Genomic DNA, 20,533 nt, shown 5'->3' with positions numbered 1-20,533 from the left:
GTATCTCACTGTGGTTTTGATTTGCATTTCTCTAATGATTAGTGATGTTCAGCATTTTTTCATGTTTTTTGGCTGTTTGTATGTCTTCTTTTGAGAAGTGTCTGTTTATATCCTTTGCCCAGTTTTTAATGGGGTTATTTGGTTTTTGCCTGTTGTTTATGTTCCTTATAGATTCCAGATATTAGACCTTTATCAGATGCACAGTTTGCAAATATTGTCTCTCACTCTGCAGGTTGTCTGTTTATTCTGTTGATAGTTTCTTTTCCTGTGCAAAAGCTCTTTATTTTAATTAGGTACCACCTGTCAACTTCTATTTTTTGTTGCAAATGCTTTTGAGGACTTAGCCATGAATTATTTGCTAAGGCCAGCATCCAGAATGGTATTTCCTAAGTTTTCTTCTAGAATTTTTAGTTGGAGATCTTACATTAAAATCTGTAATCCATCTTGAGTTAAGTTTTGTATATGCCTTTTTATGATCTTTCTTAACGATAATTAACACTCTCATAGTAATGATAAAACTAGTATTTGGCATCATTAAATTAATGCCAAGTCAGTTAATGCTAAACCAATGCAATCAATGTAATTAGAAAACATGATAGGCTGATTCGGGAGATTATAAAACAAAGCAAAGGAGAACAAAGCTGGGAATTACAGCTGGGCCAGCCAACCAAAAATATTCACCCCTTTTAAGTATTGTTTCCCCTCTAAGCATTGTTACAGATGAAAAAACTCAGGCCAAGATAGATTAATTTTTCCAAGATCAAAAAATGAATAGTGACATTCTTAGGCTATTTCCAGGTTTATTGAAGGCCTGGTGATACAGGAAGAAGCAAGACATGTAAACATGAACCTCAGGCACAGTGAAGAATTGTCTTATGTAACAATAGGTAGAATTTTAAGTGACAAAGCAGTTGTTCTACAGACTATTCTGAATTCCTCTGGCCTGTCTGATTTCTTACTCTCTGCAGGCTGTGCCAACTGCTAAACTTCACAATCACCACAGTGAGAAACAAGGGAAGTAGAAAGGCACTGCAGCCACTCATATTCTCATCATGTATATGCTCTGTATTACTTCTGTATTCCTTTGAAAGGAAGAAAACTCATTGAAGATTTTATAGCTATCAAAAATAAAAATTTCTAGTCAATTATTAGAATTAATAGGAGTTTAGCAAGTTGCTAGAACAATATATAAAAATCAACTGCATACACAGCAACAGAAGTTAGAAAATGTATTTTTGGAAAGGTACCATTTACAATAATAACAAAAAATAAGGTAACTTTTAAAATGCTACCAAAGATGTTTATGCAGAAAAATAAAAAAAATATAACTTGAATGCTATTAAACCCATAATTAAATAGATAAACTTTATTCATAAATTGAAAGACCTAATATCAAAAAGAAGCCCCTTCTCTCTAAATTAATCTATAAACTCACTGCAGTGCCAATGAGAATCGTAACAGGGATTAAGAACTTGACAAAACAATTCCAAAATTAATATGGAAGAACAAGACCTAAGAACAGGCAAGACCATTCTAAAAAAGAATGAAGTCAAGGAAATCAACTTAACAGATACAAAGACAGTGACAGTAGTAAAGACATTGTGCTATTGTTGAAGGAATAAGCATCTTTCTCTTCAGTATCAAAATCTTCCTCTCTATTTACAAATCGATAAAGAAATTTCCCCTGTGCTTCATAAACCCCATTCATGGTCTTGTTAGACTTGCAAATTGGTCCTACGTATGATCTAAACATAAGAGTATCAAGGTAGTGGCCAAACTTCTCCTTTTACCTTGTCACTGTTCTCAGAACACATTTCAGCTTCCTAACTATTCTAAATGTTTCTCTATTCAAGATATTATACACTTCTCCACAAGGAACACCATGTAGAGCAGCAGATCAGCTGCCAATATGCGAATAAAATGACAGATTGTTCAGAATACATAAGCATCCTTATTCAAACACTATTATTTATATTTTCAAGAAGTATTTTAGAAAAAACTGTTGAGGCTGGGCGCGGTGGCTCAAGCCTGTAATCCCAGCACTTTGGGAGGCCGAGACGGGCAGATCACGAAGTCGGGAGATCGAGACCATCCTGGCTAACCTGGTGAAACCCCGTCTCTACTAAAAAACAAAAACAAAAAAAACTAGCCGGGCGTGGTGGCGGGCGCCTGTAGTCCCAGCTACTCGGGAGGCTGAGGCAAGAAAATGGCATAAACCCGGGAGGCGGAGCTTGCAGTGAGCTGAGATCCGGCCACTGCACTCCAGCCATGGCACAGAGCGAGACTCTGTTTCAAAAAAAGAAAAAGAAAAAGAAAAAACTGTTGAGAAGTGACAGGAGACAAGAGGAGAACATTCAAAGGCATGAGTTAAAATTATCTTCACAATAACTATGAATGTACATTGCAAATTATTTATAAAACTTATTATAGGACTGAAAAATCCTTTTGTTCATAAAAAACAAGACAAAATCATCACATATGTTTATCAATATATTAAAATAACATAAAATAGTAATATAATAAATGTAAAATATATATATTTAGAAATTTTAATAAATTGTAATGGCTTAAAAATAAAATCAGTGACCTCCCTAGACAGAGAAATCTATGAAGTTCTACACACAAGGAAACAAAGGAACAAAAGATATTTAGATAAAAAAGACCACAAGGTATTCTAGATGTTCTAGGTTCTACAGCATTTACTTATATCACAGCTATCTTCTCCCCAAGAATTACAACAGTTAATATTCATGTAACATTTACAATTAGAAAATTATTTTAATATACATTATCTCATTTTATTCTTATGGCACTATACAGATTGGTATAATTATGTGCACTCATTCATCACTGAAATACCTTATTAAATGCTAAGTGTGCTAAATCACCAAAACTACATATGAAAGTAACCATGTAGTAGTTGTCACAATGAATCAGCAAACGAAAATACTGAGCTGGAATTAATAAAGTAGTAGTTAAGGCCTGAAGGTTGGATGAAAATTTTGGATTTGTTAGAAAGGCAACACAGTTACCACAGGTTCTTAATTGTGGGAGTGAAAAGATGAAAGCAGTGTCTGAGAAATAATTCTAACAGTTATGTGTAGGATGAGTTGGAGGGGGAAAGGGACCAGAAGCAGGGAATAAACAGCTAAAAAGGGGTGAAAGTATAGAAGCATGTACCATAGCTACAATGTATATTGAAGTACATGAATACTGAAGAAGCATGAAGTACAAGAAGCATGAAATAATAAAGTCTTAGACAAAAGTAAAAATAAAAATATGAAAAAAGTAAGAAAATGATAAAATCAGAGAGGCATTTCTTATATTTATTTAATATTAACTATTTTCACACACCCCCTAGTCCCACATTCAACATATATACATTTTAGAATTTAATAAGGTATTTAATAAGTATGCATAATAATACTAATATCTATAGATTGTCATAAGAATAAAATGAAACAATGTATATTGTATACATTTTGAAATTTAATAAGGTATTTAATGAGTGTGCATAATTGTACTAATATCTATAGATTGTCATAAAAATAAAATCAGACAATGTATATTAAAAGAATTCATTAGTTATAAATGTTACATAAATATTAATTGTTGTAATTTCTTGGGGAGAAGACAGCTGTGCTAAAATAGTAATGCTCTGGCCATTAAGTCAGAAGACCTGAATTCAAATTGTGGTCCTATTTTTATTAATATTTAATTGACCTTAGACAAGTCATTTAACCACTGTGAGCAACCACTTTTAGTATGTAAAATGGGAAAAAGCAATCTCTCATAAAGGTCTCTAGGAATAAAATAATTCATTATAAAATTCCTAACACAGTCTCTGAATTATGATGGATAGTGAATGTGTGTTACAGGAGAGGAAGAAGAATCCATATTGGCTGCTGTTACTGAATAGAAAGCCACAAGCATTTTTAAAGAAACATTTTAAGGAATTACCATACAGTAAGATTGCTAAACAGCTTATTAACGCTCCACTTCAGACAATGCCTCTTACTTATAAGGCCAAATCCACAGCAGCATAAAGAGCAATAGTCAAAAGCTATACGATCAACATGATTTAAAAAACAACAATAACAACAATTAGTGACTTTTTCTACTTACAGAAACATTACCAGAATTTACATAACTGACCAAATAGCTCCTACTTCTAATTCTAATACCTATTAACTGGGAAAGAAGTTAAAAGGGACAAAAGACAAAAAGGAAACAAATGCATCCTGAAGGAACTTAAATGGTAATATGTAAGGTTGAGGGTGACTTGTTTTGGGCAAGTAGTGCCCTGGTAAGATTGCCCCAGCCATAGATCCCTCAAGAATAAGTTAGAAGATAGTTCATAAAAATCAACTATAGCCAGGCACAATGGCTCACGCCTGTAATCCCAATAGTTTGAGAGGCCAAGGTGGGTGGATCACTCGAGGCCAGGAGTGTGAGACCAGCCTGGCCAACATGGCGAAACCCCGTCTCTATTAAAAATACAAAAACACACCTGTAATCCCAGCTACTCAGGAGGCTGAGGCACAAGAATCCTTTGAACCTGGGAGGCGGAAGCTTCAATGAGCCAAGATTGCTCCATTACACTCCAGCCTGGGCTACAGAGCAAGGCTCTGTCTCAAAGATAAAACACAAGAAAAAAAAATCCACTATAGCTGGGCACAGTGGCTCATGCTTGTAATCCCAGCACTTTGGGAGGCCAAGGTGGGAGGATCACTTGAGTTCAGGAGTTCAAGAACAGCCTGGGCAACATTGTGAGATACCAACTCTACAAAAAAAATTAAAAATTAACTAGGCATGGTGGTGCGCACCTGTAGTTCCAGCTACTTGGGAGGCTGAGACGGGAAGATCACTTGAGCCCTGGAGGTTGAGGCTGCAGTGAGCAGTGTTTACATCACTGTACCCCACCTGGGCAATGGAGTGAGACACACACACACACACAAAAATACCTGACTAAAAAAACCTGACTATACAGCACTGTTAGCTCTGTGGGGGTTGAGATACAAGATTAAGAGAATATAAGTAAATGGTATTCATAAAAGTTTCCTTTCTCATCTAGACTAATGAAGTTCTACTTAGCTACAGGTCTTTATCACACTATTCATTCACTCATTTACTGCAACAATATACCAAAGAACGCACTGTGAGAAATACATAGTATAACACCCAGCCTTGAAGACATAAGATCAACACATGTAACAAAGTGCCAAAAGAGAGGTACGAATACAGCATTTATGCAAGAAAGACCAAGAAAGCTTCAGGGAATTCATGGATTGAATCTGGACGTCAGAAAACTAGAGGGGAAGGAGAAAGGAAAGAACTGTAGGTGAGCGACCAGTGCAAGGTAATGAAGGACAATACAGTGACTAGGAAGAAAATGGCTGGAGCATAAGAGATAGAAACTAAAAAGATCAGAATGTCAGATTTGGAATCAGACTGCAAAAAGTCTTGAGTACCAGAATAAGGGAATTGAACTTTTTTCTAAATACTCTAAAAAGCTTTGAGTAAGGGGAAATAAAGAATAAAAGCTTTAAATTAGGAAGATTAATCTCACATATGATTGAAATACAGAATAAGAAAAAAATAGTGTTAGATGGACTCAGAAAAGCTATTGGATTTTATAGAAACAATGCATCAGACAGAGATCACTACATGAACTCACATCCATCCAACCTGTAGTAGAGCTAAATGGTATTTAAAAAAAAAATTATATAGACATTTTACTCTGTGACCTAAATCTCATGCACTGAGCCAAAAGAGAGTGACAGAGACAGATCATGTCTATCAACCTAATACTAAATGCATTTATTCCCTAGAATAAACATAAGATGGGAGCTATGATTCTACATTCCCTAAGTTGGCCTCAATTCCCATGCGCTTTGCACAGCATGCGGAACACAATTCCAGGTTAAAGATATGTGTATTTTTTCATAAACATGGCCCTAATCATAAGTAAACCACTTTAGCCAGTGTGCAAACGAAGAAAATAGTAATAGCACTGGAGGAAAAACTAGCTGTGGTAGACCTGATGAAAGAAAATACTAAACTGTAATTTATGTGCTATTTGAGAATCTTTCAGGAGTAATTGTGGCTCAATGTTTGCTTCACATACTAACCTTAGAACCTAAACCCTACTTAATGCCTTTTCTTCATCTTAATCATACTAAACATACTGAAGTTAGCTAAACAGGGATTTAGTACAAAACAATTATTTGAGGGCAGAAATTTATCTAAAAATAATGAAACATTTTAAGAAGTTAAAACCAGGCAAATAAAAACAGAATCTCCATAAGGTTGGAGAAAAAGTGTGGGCACAAAGTACAAAAACCTCACCTGCATGGAACTTAGATAAGAAACTGGTCATACTCGAGCTAGAGAGCACTTACAAGGGTCTTATGAGTGTATCTTTGTATTTTCTCCCAGAACCATTAATAACCCTTTTCCCTGAGTCAATATTTTGAAATATTATAAAATTCTGGCAACGTATTTATTAAAATGTCTTTAATATCACACTAACATTTTCTAACACTAGACTAACACAATTTAGGGGATATAAGTATTTTTACTTTTAAAATACAAACTGTGCTTGCTTTGTACAACTGATAAAATATTTCCAAATCATATATTTATTTACCCAACAGAAGCTGAGCAGAATCTTTTCTATTGATTTCTATTTATTAAATAACAAATGGCTTAAATCACCAACTGTTTAAATCCTTAATTACCCCACAACAAAGACTTCATAAACACAACTATAGATAAGCAATCATTTGAAAGAGAAATAAGCTTTTAAATAACATTCTTCAGAAACCTAAGGACAAACCCATTAAACATAATGTACAAAATACATCCTGTTGCTATTGTCTATTCCTAAAAACTCCCTCCAAATCTAACTTAAATCATTTAAAAGTATCTTAATGATTGACTCATAGAATAAAGATTAATTTACCAAAAAAAAAAACCTATTGCCAAGCCATGCGTAGTGATTCTCTAGAAGAGTATATCCAGCATAGACGCAAGAGCAGTTAAAGACCAAAAGGTAACTACATAGGCCTATTTGAGAAAAACCAATTGACAAATGACAAGAATTATATCTATACACTTGATATAACAAATCAATCTCCTTCTCAGACTTAATGTAATTTTAAAATAGTAATATTATCTAGTTGCCATGATTTCCAGATGAAATATGGAAATTATAGTTTTGTCAGTTACTCAGACTGAAATGATCTATTGACAAAGACTGTAATATAACTTTGTTTCCTGAGTCATTCACTGCTTCCTTTCTGTTTCTGCAGCACTTTATGCATATCTCTATTTGTTTTTACTGCAAGTGCTGAATCCTGAAAGAAGGAACTATTATTACCATGTAACAAACGAGAAACAAGCTTAGTATGGTAAAGTGACTTTAAGAAAATTCATCACTAAAGCCAGATTTCAAAGTCATATCTAACTATATAGCTCTTTCCACACTGACTCACTGGTACTAAATAAATCAAACCTAAATAACTGAATTGACTGCAGTTTCTTGCTATAGCTGCTCTGGTAGTAGGAAAAATAAACCTATCATGGACAAAACAATGTAGAAGACGTGCTCTGAGTGAAGGTGTGGGTATATTGCCTATTACCTGAACTCCATGCCCTACAAGTAGGAAAATTCCCACTTTATGAGTCTTCATATAAGGCAAAGCCCACCTTCCTATATAGAGGCTAACAATGCCATATACTAGCTCTTCCAGTCACCCTGCAGCACCGACATGGGTGCTGAACCTGGACTTTACCAATACAACATTTCCACCAAGACCACTATAAGACAGACAGTAAGAAGTTGGAACAGCAAAATTCGAATTTTGGCAGCAGGAGGCAATAGCAACATTAAGTGTAGCAGCTATGCAGTGGCTGAGTCTAGGCTTCAGCAATTTGCAGCTCCATTATTGTCACCAGACTGTTTTAAGTTATGATTTTTAGCTATGCCTCTTCTGATATCTAGGCTTCCTTGTTCCTGGCTATTAAAGGATACAACCTTCTCACTAATTTGGCAAGGTAAACAATATGCTTTCAATGAATCCCTTTTCTGCTTAAATCAATCAGAATTGCCCTCCGTTATCTGCAATTAGAAACCCTGACTGAGTCATTTACTAATTAAATACATTACACTAAATAATTATATTTTATCCAATCTTTTTACCTTAGCATTTGTTCTTTTATACAATTTGTCATTATGGTCGTAAGTAACATCTAATTTATACTTGGTAGTATGTTCTAACGACAACAACAAAAAAACTTCAAATCAGATTTTTTTTTACCTTTTTCAAAAGTAACACAAAATACAAATATAATAACAATTACCTAAGGGTTATTTTCACTGAAGTTCAAAGTTAAGCTTTATTGAGGATTCTTACCTGTCAGGAATACCTAGCCTCTTGACACTTCTATAAACGGAAAGAGTATTTGCAACATGTCGATAATTAAACCAGAATCGGGACGTACACACCTAAAGTATTAAAACAAAAATACAATTTTTATGCATCAAAGCTAACCATGGAGCTGCAGAGTATTTTTCTTTAAGTAGGATACAGAGATCTCTAAAGAAAGAGGATGCCATAATTCAGGCTTTAAAACAGCAAACATAAAGAATTGTCGGTAAAGGCCAGGCACAGTGGCTCACACCTGTAATACCAACACTTTGGGAAGCCAAGGTGGGCGGATCACTTGGGCCCACAGGAGTTTGAAACCAGCCTGGCCAACATGGCAAAACTCCACCTCCACTAAAAATACAAAAATTACCCAGGTGTGGTGGCGTGCACCTTTGTTCTAGCTACTTGCGAGGCTGAGGCATGAGAATCGCTTGAACCTGGGAGGTGGAGGTTGCAGTGAGCAGAGATGGCACCACTACACTCCAGCCTTGGTGACAGAGCAAGACTCTGTCTCAAAAAAAGAAAAAAAAAAAGAAAAAAAAGAATTTTCAGTAAAACTAATCTCTCCAGAGAGAAGTCTTTCATAACTGGTATTAGATTTTGAAAGACCACTCAGCTTAAGAGAAAGCATATCTTTGGGAAATTTAATCAAATACTGAACCAACTTAGTTATCACAATTTCTGTGACTCAATAGCATTTCTATTTCTAAAAAGTTAAATTATTTAGAATCAAAGACAATACCCATAATTTCTTTACAGAATAGAAAATTAGCTACATAGGGTTATACAATATTTGTTTCATTCCAGATTGCTTCCTTCGTTGTGAGAAATGTAGGACACAGGATAAAACATAACATATAAAACAGTTATAAATGCATATAAGAGAGTGCATTATAAAGAAGCTATTGAACTAAAGAGAAAATTAGAAACAATCCAACCAAGTTTTATAGTTTAAAAAAATTCCTAAGAATTATATTAAAGGTGCTGGGAAAATGTAATTCCATGCCTCAAAAGTTAGTGTTGCTGAGAACCCATTCTAAGGTAGGTAAATATAGATCAGGGTCACTTGGTAATACATCTACCAAGCACAATCCTGGTTTCTATCACATGCCTGTGCCTTTAGTAGGTATAATGACAATTTTGAGAATAGCGTAAGTGTTCTTGCCCCTGCCAAATAGAAAGGAATTACATGGTTTTTTAAATTAAATTTTCAATTTAGAATCCAATCAGGAAAAGACTAAATTTTTGACTACATGAAAAAGAAAATTCCATATGTCAAAAATATAAAATTCTGGCTGGACACAGTAGCTTACACCTATAATCCTAGCAGTCTGGGAGGCCAGGGTGGAAGGATCACTTGAGGTTAGAAGTTAAAGAACGGCCTGGGCAACACAACGAGTCCCCCATCTCTACAAAAAAATGTAAAATTTAGCAAGGAGTGGTGGTTTGTGGTTGTAGTTCTAACTACTTGGGAGGCTGACGTGGGAGGATCACTCGAGCCCAGGAGTTCAGGGCTACAGTGAGCTATGATCACACCACCGCACTCCAGCCTGGGAGGCAGCGCAAGACCTCATCTCCAAAAACTCCCTTTTTAATTTTAAAAAATAAAGAATAATTTATTCAAGTTTCACTATACTAATATGTAAAATACTGGACAAAAAAAGAAAACTGCAGTTGTAATACAAAGGTCAGTAATGTTTTTTTTTCATCTTTTATTTTTTACTTGAATCCCAGGTTACTGAAATTGAAGAGAGGTTTGGTTAGAGGATTCCCAGAGCAAGGAAGGCTTTCATGTGTGTGTCAGTATAAGCTAACAGTCTTTTAGTTCCAAAAGATAAGCCCTTTGGCAATTGCTGGTCTGCACATAGGCAGTTATCCCCTTTTGAACACTGAGGGGATCCTAGTCTCCTGTAGAGAAAGTTTATCCTGTCAAATTGGTAGATGATGGTCTGGCTCCTGATGGTTCTCCTTACTTTTAAGTAGGCATTGAAATCCTCTCTCCTTATCTTTAGCAGGCTTTCCTCAGTAACTTCAGAAAAATTTCTTGTGAAAGGTAGCATATATAAGAGATTTTTTCTTGAAGAACAAGAAAATGAGCCATGAACCCATGTTACACTGTCCTATTTAATCACAATGCTATTATATTTAAAACAAACAAGTATAGAATCTGTAATCACTCTATTTACTTCTAGGAACCTATGGATAATTCATTTATGTTTTTATCAAATGATTCTCAATAAATTTACAAAGCCTCAAACATTCATTTGGCGTCAATAGTTAATTATAGTCTTGCATGTTTATTCTGCACTTTAAGTTGAATTCCTCTACCCATCTCCTTTATATTCCCACTATATTCTTACCATTTATAATCCCCAGTTTTCTTCCTTTTCCAACATGCATTACTAGCTTTGAGATGCTGTACATTCTCTGCTCCCTTTTTCACAAAATCAGCTTCCTTTCCTGCCTCTTCGAACCTAATCTTCCAGTCCAACCCTTGTACATGTTTTTTCATTAAGTCAAACATTATATTTCCTAATCCTATAAATGCCATTAAATGAAACTCCAGTAGTGAAACTATTATCCAAATATTTTCCAACCATAGGAAAAACAAATTTGATTATGTGAATTCTATTTGGGGAATTAAAACTACAAATTTATGAATCCAGAAAAATTAAAGATGGTAATTCACACTAAGGTTGGGCAAAAGGCAGAAGAAAAAAAAAAAGGCCAATAAGCAGGCCTTACTAAAAATCGAAACAATGCAAATTAAAACAAAATTTAATTTGTTGACCAGCAGTCAAAAAGTTAAGATAAAAATTAAGAATATATAGCTAACTTGGATTTAGAAAAGGAGCCACAGCCTTTCTGGAGGCAATCATGCTCCATGACTTCACATTCTTATACTTAGGAATTTATTCTAAAGAGAAAATCAGTCAAGTCACAGAGTTATGTGTATAAGACCGTTCAACACAGTCCTATTTACAATAATGAAAAATTTAGACTCTAAATGCCCATAAACTGGAGGTTACAGTACATTCATAAAATGGAAGAAAATACAGCTTTTGGAAAAGATTATCTCCATACCTACTGGCAGGAAAAGATCCCTAAGATATGCTAAAGGGTTGCAAAATAGCAGGTATAATATGATCCTAATTATATAAAATCATATATCTATACATCTTTATGCTTATATATGAAGAGGGAAAGGGCTTGAACAATGCTCACCAAAATATTAACTCTGGGATGTGGGACTTGAAGCCATTTTCCCTGTCTTCTTTAATTGAGGTGAAATTCACACAACAAAATTAGTCTGCCTTCTTTAAACTTTTCTGTGTAATTTGAACTTCTACAGTGGTCATTTACTATTTTTAGAAGCAGAAAAAACAACTGAAAAAATTTTAAAAAACATAAGTAGAGAGTATCTATAAACTAATACTATAGATAAGAGATGCAATTAGTAGTTTCCAGCATTAAAATATTTCTACCTTTTATAAAATGCTTCCTTTAACAATAGCATTCCTAATTTATTCTTAAATTTATTTTCAGATCACCACTTGACAGAGGACAAAGAATATTACTAGAATATTATAGTTGATGTGGTCAATTTAAAATACAGCCAAATCAAAATAAAGAATTTCTGATATAAAATGTACAAAAATAAATTGTATTTTCAAAAATACGATTCGCACAAATTTCTCAGATACATATCTAATGTGAACAGAGAGGTATACTTTTACAGTATACTTACCAGAACAGCCCAGTTGTTTGTATGGCCACTTCTAAAGAATTGTTCTGCTTGATCCTAAATAAAGCAAAACAAATAGAAGAAAAAGCCACAATTTCTCAGAATAAAGACTGATAATGGACAGTTAAGACTCCTGTAGTTTTTATTGTTGTAATAACAATCATCTTACGTAAGTTTATGAAGATTCCAGTATTTGACATTATGGACTACATAAAGAATCAAAAGAGCTTACAGCTTAAGATACTGTAAGGGCAAATGTCCTGAACTGGAAATCTGGAGAAATGGGTTTCAGTCTTGGCTTAGACACCAATTAAACAGAGTAACCTTGATTAAGATACTTAACCTTCCTGAAGACTCAGTTTCCTCATGTGCAAAATGAAAGCAATGCCAATCCTACATCACAGCACTCTTTTAGAGAACTGTAAGATTTATGTGCAAGAGTTTCTGCTTTAAAATATTATTTAGCATTACTCAAATGAAAGTATACTATATAACTCATATCTTTCTATTTCCCATACCCTGAGAATTATTAAGAAAGTGAAATATATGCTCAATTAAGCATATACAATTTGCTTGTTCAACATTTAACAAGGCTATTATTTAAAACTGCAACTTCACCCCACCATTTTTCTTACTATGATTTATTTTTTCCACTGTGTTTATCATCTTCTTACATTATATATATAATTAACTTATTTATTATGTATATTATTAATCATCTGTCTTTCCCCAAAACAATGTAAGCCTCAGTAGGGCAGGGGTTTTCATCAGTTATATTCAATGATGTATTCCAAGTAAGCTTGGCATATAGTAGGTTTTTAATAAATATTTTGTGAATGAATGAATCCATGGTCCAAATGCCTTTACTGTCGTTGAACAAATCCAGAGTCTCCTATGGAAAACTGAAATCACATGGTTCATAGGTTCAGAATATGGTAAGAAGGTATTACATAAAGGTTGTACTATAAAGTTATAACTTTCAAAATCTTCTTTTAGGCTGTACTCTGATAATTCCTCTATTAAAGTGATCACTCTCTACAGTGAGAAGGCAAGGTAAAAATGCATATGCCAGGAATTTAACCAAAAATTAATATTTCACTTTTAGTAATGCCATACAATTTTTATCCTCATGAATTGCTTGTGCAATATAATCTCCTTACATCCTCAACAAAAACAAAATTTTCACTCTTTGAACTTCTCACAGACATCTTTTTAATCCTTTAATCATTTAATAGTCATCTCAGTTGATTCTCTAAAATCTCTGCAATTATGTCAACTAATTCTTTAATATTGGTCACAATATTAAAAATTAAAGATCAGACAAATGTGCTACAACACCCATAAAGATTGCTGAGGTTTCTTTTTTCTTTTTTTTTTTTTCTGGGAGATATAATTGAAAGAGGGGCCTGATTGCTTTTAAACATTTTATCTCAAACACAGACAAGTCTTCTTCATATGCTTCTAATTTCCCATTCAGTCTTATAATTGTGAATGACTTATTTCATGTCTTCATTCTACACATAAGTTAATATGCTTCCTGTTAAAATTTCATTCAGTATCCATTCTTACTATGTTCTAGGGACTTTATCTGAACTCATCAATACAGCTGATTGAGTACATCCTCTAGCATTCTGCCAGGGACCATTTCACCAATCTATTAAAGTAAGAATTATATCTGCCATCTCAAGACCCTAAAATTTTCTAACACCACATCCTGACACCTAATGAATATATTTTGATTATATATTAAAATAATAGTGGATATAAGCCATACTGACCTCAGATCAGCTCCCAAACATTAATTACTAGACCTGTCAGAATGCCTAGGTTCAAATCTGGGCTCTATTACTTACTAGGTATATAAACAGGAAAGTTCCTTAACTTTTCTGTGCCTCCAAATCTCCATCTATTAAACAGTAATAATATTATCTGATGCAGAGAATGTAGGAATAGTGACTGGAACATACCAATAGCCTGAAAAACATTAACAGCTTTAATTTTGAGCTAACAAGAAAATTTCAGGGAGAATAAATTTAAACTTCCACTTGTACACACATCTGTACCTGTGTGCACAAGTGCACACACCAAGTGTAAAGACCCAAGTATTATATATGCTGCCTACAAGAAACTCACTTCACCTATAAACATGCATAGACAAAGTGAATGAATGAAAAAGGACATTCCACACAAATGGAAAACAAAAGGGAGCAGGAGTAGCTGTACTTAGATCAGATAAAACAGACTTTAGGTCAAAAACTATAAAAAAGAGACAAAGGTCAATACAATGATAAAGGAATCGATTCAGCAAGAGAGCATACAATTATAAATATGTATGCACCCAACACTGTAGCACCCAGATGTATAAAGCAAATATTATTAGATCTAAAGTGAGAGAAGAGATCACAATACAATACTAGGTGGGGACTTCAGCACTCCATTCTCCATTGGACAGATCATCTGGACAGAAAATCAACAAAGAAACACTGAATTTATTTTATTTTTGAGATGGAGTCTCACTCTGTCACCCAGGCTGGAGTGCAGTAGCGCAATCTTGCCTCACAGCAACTTCCACCTCCTAAATTCAAATGATTCTCCTGCCTCAGCCTCCCAAGGAGCTGGGACTACAGGTGTGCATCACCACACCCGGCTAATTTTTGTATTTTTGGTAGAGACAGGGTTTCACCATGTTGGCCAGGCTGGTCTCAAACTCCTGACCTCAAGTGATCTGCCCACCTCAGCCTCCCAAAGTGCTGGGATTACAGGCAAACAGAACTAACAGACATTTATAGAACATTTCTTCCAACAATGGCAGATTACACATTCTTCTCATTAGCACGTGGAACATTCTCCAGGATAGACTGACCACATGGTAGGCCGCAAAACAAGCCTCAGTGAATTTTAGAAATCAAAATTATATCAAAAATATCTTCTGACTACAATAGAAAAGCACTAGAAATCAAAATACACAACAAATTTTAGAAGATGTTCAAATATATGGAAATTAAACAACATGCTCCTGAACAACCAATGGGTCAAGGAAGAAATTTAATAAGGAAATTAAAAATTTCCTTTAATATATGAAAATAGAAACACAACACACCAAAACCTAAGAGATATGGCAAAACAGTACTAAAAGGTAGGTTTATTGCAATAATCACCCACATCAAAAAGTACAAAGATTTAACCTAATAACACATCTCAAGTTACTAGAGAAGAACAGACCAAACACAAAATAAGAAAAGAAATAATACAGATCAGAGCAGAAATAAACAAAAGAGATCTGAAAAATACAAAAGAAGTCAATGAAGCAAAAAGCTGGCTTTTTAAAAAAACAATATCAACAAACCTTTAGCCAAACTAAGAAAAAAAGAGAGAAGACCCAAATAAATATATTCAGAAACAAAAAAGGAGATATTACAAATGGGTAGTACAAAGAATCACTAGAGACTGAAGTACAAAGAATCACTAGAGACTATTATAAACAACTATACACAATACATTGGAAAACCCAGAAGAAATGGATAAATTCCTGAACACATACAAGCTACCAAGACTGAACCAGGAAGAAAGAGAAACCTGAACGGACTGAGACTAAGTAACGAGCTTGAAGCAGTAATAGAAGTCCCTCAACGAAGAAAAGCCCAGAACGGGATGGTTTCACTGCCGAATTCTACCAAACTTTTAAAGAACTAACACCAATTCTTCTCAAACTATCCCAAAAAAATTAAAGAAGTAATTCTTCCCAATTCGTTTTATGAGGCCAGCATTACCCTGATAACAAAACCAGAAAACAAGCATACAATAAAAAAAGGAAACTACAGGCCAATACCTGTGATGAACATAGATGCGAAAATCTTCAACAAAATACAGTCAAACTGAATCCAACAGCACAACAAAAACATAATATACCACGATCGAGTAGTATTAATTGCAGATCAATAAACATGATGTATCACATCAACAAAACGAAGGACAAAAAACATATGACTGTCTCAGTAGACACAGAAAGAGCATTTGATGAAATTCAACATCCCCTCACAATAAAAACTCTCAACAAAGTGGATATAGAAGGAACACACCTAAACACAAAAAGGCCATCTATCAGCCAATACCACACTGAACAGGGAAAAGTTGAAATCTTTCCCTGTAAGAACTAGAACAAGACAAGGATACCCACTCTCATCACTCTTATTCAACATATCGCTGGAAGTTCTAGCCAGAGCAACTAAACAAGAGACAGAAATAAAAGGCATCCCAATTGAAAAGGAGGAAGTCAAACTGTCCTTGTTTGCAAACAACATGATCTTATATATAGAAAAACCTAAACACTCCACAAAAGAATCTCTTAGAACTGATAGACTAATTCAGTAAATTTGCAGGATACAAAATCAACAGACAAAAATCAGTGGTGTTTCTATATACCAATAATGAACTAGTTGAAGAAAAATCAGGAAGGCAATCCCATTTACAATAACTACAGAAAAATTAAACACCTAGGAATAAATTTAACCAAGAAGTGAAAAATCTCTACAATGAAATCTACAACATATTGATGAGAGAAAATGAAGAGAACACAAAAAGATGAAAATGCTTCCATGCTCATGAATTGGAAGAATAAATATTGTATTGTTAAAATGATCATATCACCTAAAGTGATCTACAGTTCAATGCAATCTCTATCAAAATACCAATGATATTCTTCACAGAAATAGAAAAGCAATCCTGAAATATTTGCAAACTATTCATCCAATAAGGGATTAACATCCAAAATATGCAAGGAACTCAAACCTATGTTAACAGCAAAAAATAATAACAATAATAATAATCCAATTAAAAATAAGCAAAGGATCTGAATAGGTATTTCTCAAAAGACATACAAATGGCCCACAAGTATATGAAAAAATGCTCAATATCACTAATCACCAAGGAAATGCAAACCAAAACCACGATGAGATATCATCTTAGGGGCTATCATCAAAAAGACACAAAATAACAAATGCTAGTTATGATGTAGACAAAAAGGAATTCTTATACACTGCTGGTGGGAATGTAAATTAGTACAGCCACTATGGTGAACAGTATGGAGGCTCCTCAAAACAATAAAAATAGAACTACCATATGATCCAGCAATTCCACTACTGGGCATATATTCAAAGGAAAGGAAACCAGTAGGCCAGAGATATCTACACTCCATATTTATTGCAACACTATTCACAATAGCCAAGATATAGCATCAACCTGAGTATCTATCAATAGACGAATGGATAAAGCAAATGTATGTGTGTGTGTGCGCGCACACGCGTGCACTCATGTATATATAAAATGGAATATTATCCATCCATAAAAAGAATAAAATCCTATCATAAATAGGTACATGGATGAGCCTGGAGGAAATTACATTAAGTGAAATAAGTCAGGCACAGAAATTTAAATTTTTAAATTTCCGTATCACCCAGATATGGAAATTTTTAAAAACCTGATCTCATGGAAATAGAGAATAGTGGTTAAATCATGTCAGTTAAATTACTGACATGATAAATATAGAATAATAACCTGAACAAAAAGAGTGTGTACGGCATGTCTGTGTGTGTGTGTGTGTGTGTGTGTGTGTGTGTGTATTTTTCCACCTCTAAACTCAACAGCTGCCTGGATGTTAAAGAAAGCAATGCGCTACAGTGGTTAAGCATTGATTTGGGAATTCAAAGACCTAAGCTAAAATGCAGGTCCTGTCTCGCAACTGGCTGTGAAATTGGGGTAAGTCATTTAGCTCTTTAGACTTGACTATCCTCATGTCTCTAATGTGCCTTCCACCCCCAAAGTTCTTACTTCTTTCAGACCTTAGTGAAAAAATTTAGATGGCAAAACTTTTTTGTGGTTGTCTAGACAATACAGTCATTATAAAGTTATTCATTCTACATACAGTAAATGGAGCACCTATTATGTGTCACATAAGTCAGGCACAGAAATTTAAATTTTTAAATTTCCATATCACCCAGCTATCAAGAGTACCATTAATATATAGTGATACAAAAATCACTAAAAAACATGCTGCTTTCTCTCAAGAATCCAGAGTTCAATAAAGAGGAGCATGCAAACACTTACACTACAATGTAACATTCATTAATTCATCACACTCATTGGGTAACATGCCAGTCACTGCCCTGAGTGCTCCAAATACAATGCTGGGCAAAAATAGCCATAGTACTGCCTTCAAATAGGTTACTATCTATCTGGATATTGGATATTGGATAGATATACATTTAACAGATAAGGAAAGACATACAATATAAGAAGAGTACAACGGAGGGACCTGACCTGGTCAGCAAAGTTTTCCTAAAGAAGTGACTGTTGGGTTAAAATCCAAAAGATGAAGAAAAGAGGAAACACAATTCCAGACAGAGGGGAGACAGCTCTAATGTGAGAAGAAGCTTAAAGGTTTTGAGAAACTAAAAGAAAACCTAACTAGAAGTTTGAAAGAGAAAGAGAAAAAATTGGAAGTGTAGTCAGGGCCCAAAAAATATGCAGGGTTTTGTTTGTGGGTCATGGTGAAGAATTTAGAGCAACATTAAGGTGATCTTTTGAGCAACATTAAGGTGCCTGGGTGACATGATCGGAATTGCATTTTTAAAAGTTACTCTGCTTCAATTTAGAGAACAGATTGAAAGGAAAAAACAATGACTCAAACAAAAACATTTAGGGAACTGTTGCTCCTATATCTAAGTGAGAGATGATGGAATAATAGTACAAAGTATACAAGGGTTATAGTAAATGAGTGCTGTATCAAGTGTACGAATTACAAAAGTAAAGGCAAAGGTAAGAGATACGGAAAGTTTCTACAGAGGTTATGACTTCACTGTATCCTAGCAAATGAACAGAGGAAACAGGATGTATAAAATATCATAATGTGAAAAAGCACAGCAATTATGTAACTACAAAAAACAGTAATAGTATCCAAGATGAAGCAGTCAAAATCAGAATAAAGGAAGGAAATAGAACTTCTATTTACTCATATTTATGTTCTCTAAAAAATATGCTATATAAATATCGAATATATAAATTAACAGTAATTCATAAATATATACAAAGTTCATGCTCAATATCTTTTTTTTAACTGATAGGGTGTGTATTCAAAAAGTTTGGAGTCCACTGGTCTAAACTCAAGGTGCCCAGGTGGTGGGGAGAAGAGGTTCCAAAACGGAACACTGGAAAACTAGGCAAGAACCAGGTCATAACGTTTAGACTTTATTCTGTATGCAATGGAGAAATATTTAAAAGACTTCATCAGAAGAATAACCTTATCAGACTTACATTTCGTGGAGACGAATCTAGCACTAAAGTGAGGGAGTATGGAGGCCTATGGAAAACAAGATAAAGTAATCGCAAGAGTTTAGACAAGAAGTGATCACAGCCTGAATTGAGTCAGTGGAACTGGAGAGGTGAGGGCAATTTTAAGAATTCAGATCATAGAATTTAGTGATAATTAAAATATGGGATAAAGAGATTAAGACTCTCAGGTTTCTAGCTTAGGAGCAGCATATCTGGGTGGAGAAACGAAGGAGAAAAGAGGTGCTTAGTTTTTCAGTGTCTTCTTAAGAGTAGGTAGGCTAAGCAGAAGACAAAACTTTGGACACAGATTTTCAAATGTCTCCTGACTATCCCGGCTTCTTAGTCAGCTGGATATGCAGGCCTGAAAAAGATACCAGACATCTAGATTGTAGACCTGGACTGAGGAATCATAAGACTACGGTGGATAGTAAAAGCATTATAGAGCACCAGAATGTCTTGTGTCCACGTTTAAAAATGGGACGCTGGGAGAGCCCATGATAAAACTGAGCACCCGTTTTCTCCTCCATTTCTTAACCCAGACATGTTGCTCCTAAGCCAGAAACTTGAGAGTCTTAATAAACACTTCTCTTTATCCCATGTTCTAATTATCACTAAATTCTACGATCTGAATTCTTAAAATTGCTCTCACCTCTCCAGTTCCGTCTGATTCCTATCAAAACAGAGGGCTGCAGTTGCGTAGCAGGAAAGTAGTTGCTGCACACTGACATTTCACCAGCCTATTGCTCATATTTCACCTGCTAAGAACTGCACACATGTAGGAGCAAAGGATCAGGTCCTCCTCTGTCTCCAAGCGTTTGATTCTTTTAATTCATCCTTTTAAAACGCTGAAACAGACCAACACTGTCCTAACCCGTGCCCAGTGACACCCTCCTCAAACCCAGCCAGGGTCAGGGGCTGATTGACTCCAGGAGGCTTCCCTCAGCTGCTGTGTATCGGACATCTGCTGGAGAGCGCACAGTCACGACACAGCCGGCCTCCCGGGGCTCTGTGGTCAAATAAGCCTGACTCC

At 34.9% G+C, this 20,533-nt stretch overlaps 1 protein-coding gene across 1 annotated transcript in view; it reads right to left on the bottom strand.

Moving 5' to 3' along the window:
* Positions 1 to 20,533, bottom strand: part of LOC105482677 (phosphatidylinositol glycan anchor biosynthesis class K) — a 114,103-nt gene that overhangs the window by 93,433 nt on the left and 137 nt on the right. Inside the window, exons 2-3 of the mRNA XM_011742895.2 lie at positions 12,181 to 12,234; positions 8,418 to 8,509 (exon numbers count right to left, since the gene is read on the bottom strand). Coding sequence (XP_011741197.1) covers positions 8,418 to 8,509; positions 12,181 to 12,234 — 146 coding nt within the window. The remainder of the gene's footprint in view (positions 1 to 8,417; positions 8,510 to 12,180; positions 12,235 to 20,533) is intronic.

The sequence above is a fragment of the Macaca nemestrina genome, chromosome 1 (genome assembly GCF_043159975.1).
Source record: "Macaca nemestrina isolate mMacNem1 chromosome 1, mMacNem.hap1, whole genome shotgun sequence".
Classification (NCBI taxonomy): Eukaryota; Metazoa; Chordata; class Mammalia; order Primates; family Cercopithecidae; genus Macaca; species Macaca nemestrina.
Note: the sequence above shows the minus strand (reverse complement) of the source record. Positions and strands in the feature narration are given on the sequence as shown.